The 14,972-nt window shown below is 39.2% G+C and overlaps 1 protein-coding gene across 5 annotated transcripts in view; it reads left to right on the forward strand.

The window, feature by feature from the left end:
• The window catches only part of ELAVL4 (ELAV like RNA binding protein 4), a 154,195-nt gene continuing 139,223 nt past the window's right edge, over positions 1 to 14,972 (forward strand). Inside the window, exons 1-3 of one of the 5 annotated variants that reach the window (XM_053919914.1) lie at positions 9 to 85; positions 3,153 to 3,260; positions 3,393 to 3,729. In XM_053919914.1, the coding sequence (XP_053775889.1) occupies positions 3,712 to 3,729 (18 nt within the window). In that variant the 5' untranslated portion in view covers positions 9 to 85; positions 3,153 to 3,260; positions 3,393 to 3,711. Of the gene's footprint in view, positions 86 to 3,152; positions 3,261 to 3,348; positions 3,730 to 14,972 lie in introns of those variants that run through there. The other 4 variants (XM_053919916.1, XM_045204319.2, XM_045204321.2 and 1 more) reach the window with 4 other exon arrangements.

Here is a 14,972-nt window from a genome sequence, read left to right on the forward strand (position 1 = left end):
GCTTGTAACGCCTTTGTGTGAAGATTCAGGACTTTTAAAGAAAAACAGCATTACTCAATACAGGAATTGCCTTTCAAAGAAGAAAGTAAGTTTCTATACTGTTACTAATTGCTTTGTTACATGAAGTTGACTATCCTAGAGCCACAATATGACTTGTAATTGTAAAATTATCACAGATTCTATTTATGGTTTGTATTGGAAAGAAATTTAATATAAATTAACACTGTACTTTGGATAATTTAACATAATTCCAGAATACTTGTATATGTGTGTGTATTGGCCTAAAATATATCTTCAATTGAAGAGAAACTTTTTTTTTTTTTTTGCCTATAGCATGTTTCTTAATCTTAGGTAATTTGCTCTATTTATAAGATTTTTCATAAGTAGAATTACCTTAACATATTTAATCATAAAATTGAACATATATTATTTTTATCTTTGGAATTTTTCAATTATTTTTAAAAGACCTTATAAATCCAGAGAATATGTGACAATATAAGGTCCTAAATATGCCCCATCCTTTTCTTTATAGAATTCCTGGGTGAACTGACTTTGTTAAAGTTAAGACAGAAAGAATTAGTATAATTGTATATCTTGTGTATTGATTGACCTCTGTTTTCATAGCATAAGCACATGTAAATGTGATGTGAGTTCCTTTTAAGTGGAGGGAGCTCCCTACTATAAATTCTGACAGATTGTACACTTACATAATTTTGGGGGCATTAATAACAGTATGTTCAGATCTCAATAAAAGGAATGTGTACTAAAACCCTTATATTAGTGTAAAATAGAACTTAAAATTTGTAAAATGTATAATCATCTTTTAAAATTCTAAGTATACTAGGCACTGTTATTTCTTTCTCTGTGTTAACTCATTTAATACTCAACACAACCGCCATGAAATCAGTTCTAATATTATGCCCATCATACAGACAAAAACAAACAAACAACAACAACTGCGGCACAAAGGAGTTAAGTAACTCACCCAAGATTACATAGCTAATAATTGGTAGTGCTGAGATGCAAGCCAAAGCAAGCTTTAGAGCCCATGTTCTTACTGAATACAGGAAATAGCCAAATTAGATTCCTTGGAGAGGTGATTTGAGTAATAAGATAGAGCAAAACTTGCTATAAGGGTTATGCCTAAGTTATTAAAACTAACCTGTGTGAAGTGTATCTATCTTATCTATCTATCTGGCATCTAAACTGTTAGGCTAAGTGCTGTAAGTGATGTCTTACATTTAATCTTCACAATCACACTATGATGTATTTATCTAGCTGTGTAAATGGGCAAGTTATTTAACTTCCTTTAATTTAACCCTCAATTTTCTCATTAGCTGTGGTTATGAGACTGTATACAGAGTGCCTACCTAGTACAGTACCCAGAACAATGTAAAAACTCTTAATAAATGTTAGTTATTATTATCATTACTGTTTTTAGGCTTAGAAACTTAAATAACTTGTTCAAGGTGGCATACCTTTAAGAGGGCAGAGCTAAGATTTGGAACCCACCTCCAATTAATATCCTAAGTACAGTGGTTAAGACTTTGTTCTTTGCTGTGTGAAACTGCACTGAATTCTTGATTTCTAGACCTTGCCACAGTGCTTTGCTCATTGTAGGTGCTTTGATAATAATCAGAGATAGAGATACATTAAAACAAACTTTGTTTTAATTCCAAAATAATATTTACTGTTGACATTTTTAAAAATACAGAAAAGCAAAAGAGGAAAGCATAAAAATCACTCATCATCCCACCTTTCAAAATAATCACTGTTACACTTTCAAACACAGGATTATTCTGAGATACAATTTGTGACCTGCTTTTCTCACTTTGAAATATATTGTGAATATCTTTCCATGTTGATATTCATTGGCTACATCACTCTTAATGTCTGTAGAATATTTCATTGTACAGATGATCAGTCTCCTTTGCTGACTATTAAAGACAACAATTTTTCCACATTGCAAAGAACACTGCAGCCAATCAACACAGAGTCAAGTCTTTGAACACATTAATGATTATTTCCTTCAGACAAATTTATAAAAGTGGAACTGCAGGGTCAAAGGATATGAATTAGCAGAATTTTGAGTGGGTATATCCCCTTGTGCCCAGGAACAAAACTCTTTTGTGTTACATGGTCGAAGAACACGGTGGGAAAAACAGCTCTTTTAGCCATTAGGGATTGTTCAATTTTAAGGGCGCACTGAGAATGAAATAATTTAATTCTTGAATTAAATGGGATATTCCATGGAAAGTACACATGATAGGTGCTCAATAACTAATAGTCATTTTTATATTTGTGTCTTTCCAAATCCTTTTACTACCTTGTCTTCCTCTTTAGTTTATTTGGGTCAGTTTGAAGGTCTGAACAGATGAAGTCCTAAAAACAGGGAAAACTTCAGCATCCCAAGAACTGTGAAGTAAAGAAATACACCAAGGATCAGGAGAACTTTTACAATTTTACCTCTTGATTCTCTTGTGACATGGGGCAGGTCATCTCTGTACTTCAAAGCCTTCACTTATAAAGAGGCATCAAATAAAATGACTGCTTCAATATTTCCATTTTAACACTATGATGCTAAGTCAGTTTACTTCAACCCAGGAAAATCTTCATTTCCTGTATTTTTTAAAACTTATTTTTAGAGAGGGGGAAGGGAAGGGGGAGAGGGAGGGGAAGAGAGAGAGAGAGAGAGAAACATTAGAGAATAACATCCATTGGTTGCCTCTTGAATGTGCCCCAACCAGTGACCCAACCTGCAAACTAGGCATGCACCCTGACCCAGTGGAACCACAATCTTTCGCTTTGCAGGAGGACACCCAACCAACTGAGCCACACTGGTCAGGCTCCTATATTTTTAGTAAAGGTAGATTTTCTTTAGGCAGTAATGGGCATTCTCAACAACCCAAGTATCTGAGAATTTCTGAGCCCTGAGAGTGGAAGTTTTATCAGCAAGGCCAAGGAAACCCCTTTCTTATTTTAAATGAACATCATATTACCCAGCAGTGGACTAATAGTTCCCTGGTTTAGGAGGCCACAGAGTAACTGAAACGTTTTTACTTGAAATCACAGTGCACAAAGTTTTGGTCATTTTGTTTGGGGTTTAGCGATGTCAATCTTTGTCTTCATTTTTCACTTTGAACATATCTTAGACACCAATCAACTGGCCAGACATGGCTTGAAGGATCCACTTAATAATTAAGGTGCCCACACACTCTGCTGGGAACAGATCACCTTCCTAACGCTCCTTTGCCCAGAAGGTAAGATTTATTCTAAGGGTTCCAAATTGGTCATGTTTGTAAAACCTCAGGGTGTGTTTTTGCCGGAACATTTGTCCAAATGGTGTTGGTAGACCTGAACTGCAAAGAATTTTACTTCACTTAAAATTTAAGCACAGGTAGCAGTATTGGAGAAACGGGAGATTGATTCATTCAACTTTTGGAGCACGACTTGATTGATGCCAAGCCCAGAGCTAGGCGCCAGGGCCACGACGGAACTTGACTCTTAGGGATAAGCCCTCCGCCCCTGCGCAGGCGCCCCCTGGAGGCGGCGGTGACAACGGTGGGGGTGGCGAAGCTACCGCGCTGAGCTGAGGCTGCCAGCCGGCAAACCAGAAAGCCTGGTAACGCGCTGCGACTTCGTAGACCTTCTCCCGCCTGCCACGCCAGGCCCAGCCTCCACCACCTCGAGCCGGACCACTCCGCCGAGACGATGCGCCTCAAGAACCAGGTAGCGGATCCCGGCGCCCGCAAAGCCCCGCCCACCTGCTGTCACGGGCGTTGGCGGCCACGCGGCCACGTGGCCGCGACTGTGTTGTTCTGGTCCCCCAGCCCCGCCACCTCGACCCCCAGGGACACGGAGTGGGCCCTTGTAGGAGGGGGTCGCCCCCCGGCGCCTCTGGGGCCACCCCAGCCCCCCCCCCACCGGGCAGCGGGGGACTCTCGGCTGCCCGTCTGGCGTCTCCGGCCCGTCACTCCATCCCCGGCCTCCCAGACTTCCGGGGGCCCCAGAGAGACAACCGAAACTTGGGAGGCGCGTGCCCCTCCTCGCCCCAACCCTGCATCCCGGAGGAGCCACAGCCTCGTGCCACTCCCCTGTGCGCCTTTCCTGAGCCATCTTCGGAGTGGCTTTGCTGAACTCTCCGGTGGCGCCAAAAAGTCCAGGCGGCTTGGAGCGAGCGGGGTCCCAGGGTGCTGGGCGGGTGTGCGCGGACCCTCTGGGGGCTTCGCGTGACTACCGCCAAGTGTGGAGAAGCACCAGCCTCCAGGGCTTTTCCTGCATTGGAGCCCGCTGTGGACCTGCACCTTGGGGTAGTTCTAGAGGTCATTAGGAGGACGCTTCTTTTGTACTAAGCGATGCTCTTGTTCAGCGGAGGAATAAAAGGAGGCTCAGATGTTGTGGAGGGTGTATTTGTGTTGTAATTGTTGCCTCTCTTTGGGCTGGGGATTGTCAAGCGTTTGGGATTCGGTGAACACATCTTGAAGTCTTGAACCTGCGGGAGACGAATTCGTCCTAAAAGCGCGAGAATTCCGCACCCCCCCCCCCCCGCCCAAATAAATTCGTTAAGGGATTTAGGGAGACCCCAGGGTTAGAAAACAACTCCAGTTTGGGGGGAAATGAGTCATATTGATTCCCAAGGTGTAAACTGGTACTACTCAAGGGTGGCAATTATAATATCTTTCCTATGGGGAATCAAACACCCACCTCCACAAAACAGTTTGGCACCAGCCCTGTGGGTTCCTGAAAGCCTACCTGTGCTCCTTACCTAGCTGCTTTATTTTAATAGAACCTCTTAAAGAGGCTGTTTTACATTACCCTCCTGCATTTGTGTGCCTAGTTTCTTATAATACTTGCAAATGACACTGAACAAACGTTAACCTCAGTCATTTCAGAATGTTTGATGTTTTAAGTGAGATGTGAATGGAGCTCCATTCATGAGGGAAGTAGTCTGTGTGAAGTGTTTTGTAAATGTGAGTGGGTTGAGTTTAAAACACTGAATAAAATTAATGTAACTAGGAATGAAAAGGTTCAATACAGATATTTTCCTCGTGGCTTCTCTAAGACATTGACAGTGCAGTGCTGTTCGTAGCCTGTGGCTCCTGGGTGTGGTGGACCGTCGCCCTGTGGTTGACCAAGAGCAAGTGGGTGGTTGGACTCCTTCCTTCACTTTCCAAAGCACTAACTCTGTTGTGGGGCTAATGGGGTTGTGACCCACACACTTATAAAGAGGATTGCCCCCCGCAAGTGGTCTAGAAATACATGAGGGATTCCCATGCAGTTGTAGAACTTGTAAGTAATCCCCTTTATTTCCACTAGTGTTAGCCTCTGAAACCTTTGCTTGCTTGTTAAAATATATGATACTTGGTTATGTTTGTAATAGAGGTGGGGCTGTGAGTTTGAGCTGGTGCCCTCAATAATTCCATTACTAGTGTGTTTTTCGAATTAACAGGAAACTCATTAGCATTTGTGTATAGGTGATACAGTTTCACATGAGGGATTCTAATAAGAATATTTGTATTTTTAAAAAGATTTTATTTGTATTAGTAAAAAGATTTTATTTTTAGAGAGAGGGAAAAGAGGGAGAAAGAGATGGAGAGAAACATCAATGTGTGGTTGCCTCTTGCACACCCCCTACCAGGGACCTGGCCTGCAACGCGGGCATGTGCCCTGACTGGGAATCAAACTAGTGACCCTTTGGTTTGATGGCCGGCACTCAATCCACTGAGCCACACCAGCCAGAGCTAATTCAGATATTCTTGGTACAGGTCTGATCCCACCACTCAGTTGGTATATGACTTTGCATGCATAATTAATTTCTTGGTCCTCCCCTAATTCCCTCCTTTATTCCAAAGAGACCAATGGGGATAGTGCCAACCTTTGACATGGAAATTAAATGGAATGTTGTGCATGTACAGTGCCTGGTATGTGGGCATTCAGTAAATACTCATGTTAACCATCCATAAATAATAGTCATTACCATTACTGCTATTATATCTGCTTAAAAATAAGTGCCTATAGTTGGAGAGAGAGATTGACTGCAAAGAGGCACAAGGGAACTCTCTGGGGTGATTGAAATATAATACTATATCTTGATTGGGGTGTTGACTACAGGGTTTATCACTTTGTCAAAACTCATCAAACTGAACCCTTAAGATACGTGCATTTTATTACTTCTCAAAATTAATTGAAAAAATTAACCTCCAAATGTGTAAGTCTGTATCTTTTGGGAGGTGGGAATTGATATACTAGTCTAATTCTGCATAATCTAGTGATTTACTTTCAGAAATCCCTCTGCATATATGCATATTTTCTTCGTCAGGTACATGGCTAACTTTGTCTTCACATGGTCTTTTCTCTGTGTTTCTGTGTCCTAATCTCTTTGTATAAAAACACCAGTCATACTGGATTAGGTCCCACTTTTTTTTAAATTGTTGTTCAAGTACAGTTGTCTCCATTTTTCCCACTACCACTTTCCCCTGCCCCACCCATCCTCACCTCCCACCCTCAATCCTACCCTCCCCCTTTGGCTTTGCCCATGGGTCCTTAATACATGTTCCTGGACCACCCTTCCCCTTCTTTTCCCCATTATCTCCCTCCCTACTCCCCTCTGGTTACTGTCAGTTTGTTCTTTATTTCCATGTCTCTGGTTATATTTTGCTTGATTGATTGTTTTGTTGATTAGGTTCCACTTATGTGTGAGATCAGATGGTATTTGTCTTTCACCTCCTGGCTTATTTCACTTATCATAATGCTCTCCAGTTCCATCCATGCTGTCTCGCAGGGTAGGCTCCTTCTTTCTTTCTGCTGTGTAGTATTCCATTGTATAAATGTACCATAGTGTTTTGATCCACTCATTTACTGATGGGCACTTAGGTTGCTTCCAGCATTTGACTATTGTAAATTGTGTTGCAATGAACATTGGGGTGCATAGGTTCTTTTGAATTGGTGTTTCAGGATTCTTAGGGTATAATCCCAGCAGTGGAATTGCTGTGTCAAAAAGCAGTTCCATTAAAAAATTTTTTGATGAAATTCCATACAGTTTTCCAAAGTGGCTGCATCAGTCTACATTCCCACCAACAATATACTAGGGTTCCCTTTTCTCCACTTGTATAACTTCATTTTACTTTAATTACTACCTCTTTAAAGGACCTATCCCCATATACAGTCATATTCTGAGGTACTGGAGGTTAAGACCTCAATATATGAATTTTATGGGGACACAATTCAGCCCATAGCACATGATACTTAGTAAAAAACTAACAAGTCAGATTTTAATTCTTGATTTGGAACAGTTCAATTTGAATCTAAATGTATTTCTTGGTTGATGTGAGAAACCCAAATATATTCATCAGGTACACACACACACACACACACACAAACCTTTTATATGTGAGGCTAATTACAACTGAAGTAGAATTAAGGTCACTCTCCAAGGTGAGTTGAATGTGTGACTGGGCCCACTAAAAGTCATGTCCTTCATTGATTAAGAAAGACGGCTGTGCAGTGGCTTCCTGATCTTTCTGACTCTATAGCACTTTGGGTGATGAAAGTAGGAAGGTTTGGTTTCTGTAAAGAAACCATTTTACTCTTTGATACCTTCATACCTACTTCTATCATTTGAGTTTTTTGTTGAACTTTCCAGGTATCTCTGCAACAAAATAATTATACTAGTCCCTCAATGCATATTTTCTACATATTCCAGCCATAAATTTTTGGGTCCAAATTTACTTCACAGGGGATCTGTGTTCACTCAGTCAGAGCCTGGTGATAGTTTACGCAGAGGTGTACCTGAACTGGGTACTCCTCTTCAGGGTTTACTCCCCTTACCAGTTTGAAGTTCATCTCAGCTCCACCTGTTCATGCATCAGGACGTGATATTTCATCTACAGAAAAGAAAGAAATCTCTAAACGTATGTTGTGTAAAAATGGCTCCCAAATGCATTATGCGTGTTACTACCAGTTTGTTCTAATTCACACAGCCTCTGAACAACTGGCAAAGTGGCTGGTGTTGACGTCGCAGCTGCCATGGAATCCCCAGTTGCTTTAGGGACTTTTACATTTTATTTGTGTAGTGACAGAGTTTACAGGTATCCGCAGTGTGTTAATTACAAACACTTATTTCCTATAGTACCAGCTTGATGCTTGATCTTATATTTCCTTTAATAGAAATGTTGCAGCGTTTACATTTAATTATAATGGGGATTAATCATCACTTATATGAGTTTTCACCTACAAGCAAAACATTTGGAACAAGTTATAGTTGAGATGAGGCTATTAGATTTAAAATATGCCAACATAGCTTTCTTTTTTCAACTTTTAAGTTTTCCATTAACAAAAACTTGATGATGTCATTGAACCTACTGACATGATTCCACAGGACTGGTTGAATGGTTGATTGATTGATTCATTCATTCATTCCATGCATGTTTGTATGGGCCAGTCTAAGTTGTAGGTGCTTGGGTTATATCAGAACAAAACAAACATCCCTGTCCACAGGGGCACAAGGGAAGAATGGTATTAAAAATAACCATAATAAATACATGCATTATATAGCATGTTAGAAGGTTATCAGTGCTACGAGAGGAATAGTAGAGTAGGACAGAGGGGATTAGGAGCTTGGTTGGGGGTTGCAATCTTGAAGAGGGTGGACATTGAGAAGGTAGTATTTGATGGAAGTGAAGTTAGCTATGTAGCTAGCTAGATAATCAGCAGAGAGAATAATCAGAAGCGAGAGTGAACCTATAGGGGTTTGAGGAGTAATAAAGAGGTCAGTATGGCTGGAGAGGAATGAACAGGAAGGAAAAAAATTATAAATCGGATTGTAAAATTTGTATGCTGAAGAAATATTGTCATGGCTCATTATCCACCACTGAGTAGATAGACACTTAGCTTTTAAACTAAGCACGTTGTAGGTACTTTGCGAATATTTGTTGAATGTTCTTTGGCAAATGAATTGGTATTTATAAGAACTGGCCCTGAACCACAAAAGAAATGTAATAGCCTTCTAGAATTTTTGTTATTCTGCTGCTGGAAAAGGTTAGAATTGGAGCTGGGAAAGGAGAAAAGCAGAAAAGTAACAAGAAGATGCTGATGTGTAGGCGTCTGAGTCCTGCCTGACCATCGTCAAATTGACCCCACTAGGGAAACCATTTTTCACTTAGACTTAACCATTTGTTACTGAAACTTTTAACCAGAAAGAAAAAATCCAGAATAGGGGATACTCTTGATTTGAAAGTTTGAGTTCTATAAATCTCAGGACACCCACACAATAGATTGGCATTATACTTTCTTGTTTACTTCTTATAGGATGATCTCATAATTATTATATTTGTGTATTTTGTTTACAGTTTTTAAAGTATTTTTACATATAATGTCTCATTTAACCCTCACAGAAAATCTGTGTAAGAGGTAGACAACCATCATTACATTTTGGACTGGGTATCTTCCATCTGCCTCTAGATGTACTCTCTACTCTTTTGCTCATCCTTTCTGTAGCCCTGGAAGCTGACCTTTATAGACTGCATCAGTGAACTCGCCTCTGGAGGTATTCAGCCAATCTCAGCACTGGCAGCATATTTGAGGGCAAAAAAAATGAGTTTCAGGTATTTTTTTCCTCGAGCTCTCTTCCTGCTAGTCTACTAATTATCAGTGGCTAGTCCATAGCATCTATCCATCCTACAGCTACAGCTCTCGCTCTCTCTCTCTCTCTCTTCTCTCTGGGTTCAAGCAAGGGTTGGTACTGGGTCAACACTATTGCTAGTTCGTCCAGGGTGCTTCATCATCCCTTCATGAGTTTTCTTTATTAGATATAACTCAGTTTTATTCTTTGAGTGTGCCTTCTGTTTCTTGACTGAGACCCTGACTGATACACAGCTTTAAAGATGACAACCTAAAGAAGTTAGACACTTTGCTCAATCATAGAAATCTATTAAATGACAGAGTAGGGAATTGAATCCTGGTTTTGTGACTCAGAGGCATAATCAATTTTGAATATACCACAAAGGAATATATCCCATCTGGTGCATACTGATGAGATATTATTGATTGTTATTTCCTTAATCATGGAAGGGCTTTTGTAAAGAATAGAGCTCTTTAAAAAGAAATACTATTCTCCTTCCTGCCCCCCCAAACAATTAATAAAACAAACAAACAAACACCTAAAAATGTCGTATATTCATAAGAGAAATATGGATACAAAATCAGGAATCATTTAGACTGTTTGCTTTTGGTTACTCATGGTGATGGAGATAGTTAATAATAGTTAATAATGTGTAATTTCCCTTTTTCATCTCTTTACTGTTCCACTATAAAATCCTCTTTATTCTGTCCTACTTTCCAGTCTCTTCCCCTCCAATTGGTCACCAGAAAGTCTCTAAAATGACATCTGATCCTGTCATTTCCCTCTCCCCAGCTATCCACAGGATGAAGCCTAAGTTTATTGGTTTGCCATTCTCCATCTATATTTATTCTTGCTATATCTAAACTCATGGCCCTCCATTTTCTCCCATTGAAATCTCACACTTGCTCCAATATTAAATTATTTTCAATTGACCAAACAGGCTTCACATTTGCTTCTGCCTATTTGATTTGCTGTTTTCTGTACCTACAATATCACCATCTTTGGCCCTAGCCCCATCATCTGTCAAGAGAACCACTTACCCGTCCAAGTTCTGTTGGAAAACATCCCATGAAGCCTTTTGGGCCCCATAGACAGAGCTGCCAGACTTGAAGAAAGAAGCCTAACTTTGTGAGAGCACAAACTGGGTCTTATTCATCATTGTATCCCCTGAGTCTTGGGGCCTGGTCTAGGGCCCTGCCCGTAGTGAACAAGCACAGGTGTTTATTGAGCAGATGACTCAGTGTGAGGTTCCTTCAACCAAAAGCTTTGCAAGTAAAGTTTTCAAGTTGTTTTTACTGATTTAAATTAAAATGTCAGAAAGGTGGAATGAGGATGGAATCAAGGAAGATAAAAAGCAGAAATTCTGAGCTGCCATCAGCTAGAGTTCCTAAATGGAAAGTCCGTGCAATGGAATCATGCTTTTGCTGCTAGAGGCCTGAGTGGGACCTTGTGCAAGTTTGGTCTCTTATCCAACATTTGGATACCTGTGGTTGACCTGTGTTAGCTTGCTCTGCGATTATAGAACAGATTTTCCTCCTCCTAACCCCTGAACATTGGTTGGCCATCTTTTCTTTACATCTGTCATATTAAAGAGCTTTTAGATCTCAAAGCGTGAGTTTCTGGACAAAGGGTCATCTGGGAAGCAGCGGTTTAGAAGACCTTCCTCAGGTCATTGGAACTAGTGTTGCCGAAAGTGCCTGGTGCATGACTGTAATAATAGAAGTCAGATCCCAAGTTTGTATTACAAGGAAGAGTTTTGTAGTACAAACTCTCCCTGTCCACTCAGGCTATCACTTGTTGAGGGAAAAATGATACTAACCATAATGCTACATTGTAATTTGAAGTCAAATTAGTATGTTGTTTGGAGACATCTGACAAAAGAACAGAGCTCAAGAAACTCTAATATACATGGAACAATTTTATTGTGTGTTGAAATACTATTTCTCTTCCCTTCACGGGCATGCTCTATTTTGGGGTATATATTATGCAAGGTTAGAATGTTCTTATAATAAAATAATTTCAAGAAACAAGATGTACCAAAACATTTTTACCAAATTAAGGTAAGCTTGAATTATTTTATTCTTACTTTTGTTGTGGCAGAATCACAGTCTACAAGGGGGGGAGGTGATTATAATAAACTAAAATTTAATGATCTGTCCTCTATCCACAAAGCAGTGTCATACAGAGTCACAGTGGACCATGGTCTGCTTTTCTAGGTAAGTTCAATTCAGTAGGAGACATTCTATAATTCATAAGGCAGAGAACAGACTTAATAAATTGCCAAATCAAATTGGGATAGCCAGTACTCTAACTTTCATCATAACCATGGAAAATTGGACATACAAGGGATGAAGTGACATTCTGCAGGGATGAAACATATAAGAAGAAAAACCAAACCACAGAATATTAAAGTGAAAATGTTTGTAAGTAGCAGCATTATTACCTTATGTTTATAGACCACCTTATCACTTTTCTCTCACCTTATTTCACATGGGGTTGTATAAAAGGAGCATGGAAATTGAAGAAAAAAAAGTAAAAATGGAACTAACAATTCTGAGATAATTCCATTATCACAAGTGGTTTTTTTTATTAAATTTATTGCGGCAATATTGGTTAATAAGATCATATAGGTTTCAGGTGTACATTTCTGTGATACCTGGTCTGTATATTGTATTGTGTGCCTACCACTCACAGTAAACTTGTCTTCCATCATCATATATTTAGCCCCCTTTACCCTTTACTACCTCCATAACACCTTCCCTCTGGTAATCGCCATACTTTCATCTGTGTCTATGAGTTTTACTTTTATATACCACATATGAGTGAAATCATACCGTTCTTAGCTTTTTCTGCCTGACTTATTTCTCTTAGCATAATATTCTCAAAGTCATCCGTGTTGTTGCAAATGACAATATTTCATCTTTTCTTAGAGCTGAGTAGTACCATACAAAAAATTAACACAACAAAGATCTGGTTCTTTGGAAAGAATAATAGAATTGACAAACTCCTGCCTAGACTTACTAAGGAAAAAAGAAAAGACTCATATAAACAAAGTCAGAAATGAAAGAGGAAGAGTTACCACAGACATCACAGATATACAAAGGATCCTACTAGAATATTACAAAAGACTATATTCCTTCAAATTCAATAACCTAGAGGAAATGGATAGTTCCTAGAAACATATAACCTTCCTGGACTGAATCATGAAGAATTGCAAAATCTAAATAGACAGATCAACAGCGAGAAAATTGAAACAGCCATCAAAAACCTTCCAAAAAATAAAAGTCCAGGAACAGATGGCTTCACTAGTGAATTCTACCAAACATTCAAAGAAGATTTGATACTATTCTTCTCAAGCTCTTCCAAAAAGTTGCAGAAGAGGCAATACTTCCTGACACATTTTATGAGACCAGCGTAACTCTGAGACCAAAGCCTGGCAAAGATAACCCCCAAAAAGAAAACTACAGACCAATATCTCTCATGAATACAGATTCAAAAATCCTAAACAAAATACTAGCAAATTGAATACAACAATACATTAAAAAAATAATCGCGATCAAGTGGGGTTCATTCCAAGGGCGTACGGATGGTTCAACATAAACAAATAGATCGATGTAATATACCACATTAACACAACAAAGAGTAAAAATTATATAACCTTATCAATAGATGCAGGAAAGACATTTGATAAGATACACATCCATTTATAATTAAAATACTCAATAAAATGAGTGTAGAAGGAAAGTACCTCAACATAATAAAGACCATATATGGCAAACCCTCAACCAATATCGTAATCAATGGTGAATCACAAGTGTTCATGTTTCTATACCTATTATCCTAGTTAATGGCACCTACGCAGAAGAATCTTGAGAAGTTATCTTGGATCTATCCCTCTACCTTACCAAATGCATTAGTCTCAGGGTACAGACAGTCAACCTGATTTCTCTAATTATCTAACATTTATTGAGTAACTAATATGTGCCTTGTGCAGACATGGAGAATGGTATAGGCAAAAATGACAAAAATCACTACCCTTATGACAACTTTTTATTATTTTTTTATTGTTGTTCAAGTACAATTTTCTGCCTTTCCCTCCCCACCAACCCAGCCCTCCCCACCTCCCTCCCCATCCCCCCTCTTGTTATTGTCCATATGTCCTTTATAATTGTTCCTGTAAACCCTTTGCCCTTTTCCCCTATTATCCCCTCCCCTCTCCCTTCTGATCACTGTCAGCCTGTTCTCAATTTCAATACTTTTGACAACTTCTTAAACATCATATTTCCTTGATTTTATAATAAGATTTCTGAAATGAACACCATTTTACAACTGATGTTTAAAAAAACCTTTAAATGAGTTGTGTTGTGGTTTCTATTCAACTGTTGCCTCATTTGAGTTGTTTGCATTCAGAAGTCCATATACAATTGGATTTTAACTTAAATTTGGATCCCTGGTTGTCATTTAACATGTTTACAGCTTAAAAGTTCATCAGTGGATGAATGGATACACAAATTGTGGTATATACATACCACAATGAAAAGGAATGAAATTCTGGTACATGCCAAAATGTGGATGAGCCTCTAAAACATACTAAGTGAAGGAAGTCAGACACACAAAAAAGTTCACACTATATGATTCCATTTATATAAAATATACAGAATAGATAAGTCCAGAGTCAGAAGGCAGATAGGTAGTTGTCAAGGGTAGGCAGGGAGGATTGGGGAAAAATACTTAATGAGTAAGAGGTTTTACTTTGAAGTGATGGAACTATTTTGGAACTACGTAGAGGTGGTGGGTGCACAACATTGTGAATGTACTAAATGTCACTGAATTGTTCGCTTGAAAATAGTTAATTTTACGTTATGTAAATTTCACCTGAATGTATTACTTAAAAACATTATCCTGTCATGCAAAACTGAAGTAAAAGTTATTGTGTTCCCTGAAGTTTGCCTGTCATACCATTCAGTGCAATTAAAAACAGAATGAATTGTCAAATCTCTTTATATAGGTCCCAGAATTTCAGAGTTCAGAGAGATTGGTATGACCTTTTCATGTGCCATCAAGGACTGTCATTTAGGCACCTGATATCTCTTTGAGGTCTGTCCAGAAGGTATCCAGCCATGTAATATGAAAAATAGAGACATTTATTGAAGAAGATACAAGATACAAGAAACATTGTACATAGGACAATGACACCTCAGGCCCCTTCCAAGTAGGCACCTTGGGACCTCACACAGTTCTCTTAGTTGCCATCAGCTGCCCCATCATATTTTCCTGAATCTCATCAATGGTCTGAAATCTCCCCCCTTTCAGAAAAGCCAGAAGTCACAGGGCACCAAATCTGGGCTGTAGG

Source organism: Desmodus rotundus, chromosome 3, assembly GCF_022682495.2.
Source record: "Desmodus rotundus isolate HL8 chromosome 3, HLdesRot8A.1, whole genome shotgun sequence".
In the NCBI taxonomy this organism is placed as follows: Eukaryota; Metazoa; Chordata; class Mammalia; order Chiroptera; family Phyllostomidae; genus Desmodus; species Desmodus rotundus.